This window comes from Manacus vitellinus, unplaced genomic scaffold (genome assembly GCF_001715985.3).
Source record: "Manacus vitellinus isolate BGI_N305 unplaced genomic scaffold, ASM171598v3 scaffold_122_pilon, whole genome shotgun sequence".
NCBI lineage: Eukaryota > Metazoa > Chordata > Aves > Passeriformes > Pipridae > Manacus > Manacus vitellinus.
Window position 1 is genome coordinate 217,286 of NW_021938909.1, and position 1,294 is coordinate 218,579.

General features: G+C 53.6%; 1 protein-coding gene across 1 annotated transcript in view; it reads left to right on the forward strand.

Moving 5' to 3' along the window:
* The first annotated feature begins 26 nt into the window (after positions 1 to 26).
* IFNGR2 (interferon gamma receptor 2) overlaps positions 27 to 1,294 on the forward strand; it is a 15,175-nt gene continuing 13,907 nt past the window's right edge. The window contains exon 1 of the mRNA XM_029965894.1: positions 27 to 74. Within this exon, the coding sequence (XP_029821754.1) occupies positions 53 to 74 (22 nt within the window). The 5' untranslated portion in view covers positions 27 to 52. The remainder of the gene's footprint in view (positions 75 to 1,294) is intronic.

The following is a 1,294-nucleotide window of genomic DNA, read 5'->3' on the forward strand; positions in this document are numbered from 1 at the left end:
TGAAAGCAGCTCCTGGGTGAGCAGTGAGGGCCCCCTGGCACGAGGCATCCTCATGTTCAGCTGCAGAACCAGAGGTCTGATGACTTTTGTCGGTGGTTTTTTCACAGCTGGCGGGGGAAATGATGCGTTTCCAGACACTGATATAGGGCAAAATAATCCGTGTGCAGACATGGGATCCCAGACTGAGCTGGGTTGGAAGGGACCTCAAAACCCATCCAGTGCCACCCCTGCCATGGGCAGGGACACCTTCCACCAGCCCAGGTTGCTCCAAGCCCCGTCCAACCTGGCCTTGGATACTTGCAGAAACGGGGCAGCCACAATTTTCTGGGAAAACAAGGGCTCAACTATTTTTTTTTGTATTTTGGACTTAGGGTTTAATGCAACTTGATGCAGAAATCAAAAAAACCCAAACTTTTTGACATTATCCCCATATTCCCAAAGAATTCTTGATCTTGTGATCTTATTTATCTAAAAATAAATAAACTGTATCTTAGGAGATTACTGTCTCCAGAACACAAAATGAAATCTTCTGCTGTGGGATATCATTTCATGCCATGGTTGTCTTTGTCAGGCCAGGCTGGACGGGGCTTGGAGCACCCTGGGCTGGTGGAAGGTGTCCCTGCCCATGGCAGGGGGTGGCACTGGGTGGGCTTTGAGGTCCCTCCCAACCCCAACCATTCCCTGGTTCTGTGATTCTCACCGTGTAAGGGGATCACTGCACAGACAGAAACAAGTCAAGTGCAGAAGGAAAATCTTCCTCTCTCCTGAGACAGCAGTGAAAGTGTTGCCCAGCAAGGCTGGTCCTTGGAGGTTCTGGGATACACCTGGAGAGAGCCCTTAATAGCCAGGAGTGATGCTGGAGCTGGCCTTGTCCTTGTCTTCCTGTGTGTTTAGGTTCTCCAGGCTGCTGGTTCTCCCTGTTTGCCAGCTCCCCTCTCCCTCCAGCTGCTCCCCCCTTCTCCTCTGCCTTTCTTTGCTTCTGCTGCCCCCCATTCCCCAGCCCTTGGCTCTTTCCCCTTTGCTTGGCTGCTCTCCCTCCCTCCCCTGGGTTTATCTGTCCCTCCTCTGCACTGTGCCTGTCCCTTGGCCCTGCTCCAGCCTGGGCAGATCCCTCCTCCCCTCTGGGCCTGCAGGAAGTGGCTCCTCTGTTGTGGAGACACAACACCCTTCGCTCTTGGCTTCCCTGTCGCTTCCTGAGCAGGTGCTGGACTGTGATTGTGGTCTGTGCACACCCAGGAGTGTGACTGTGGTCTGTGCACACCCAGGAGTGTGACTGTGGTCTGTGCACACCCAG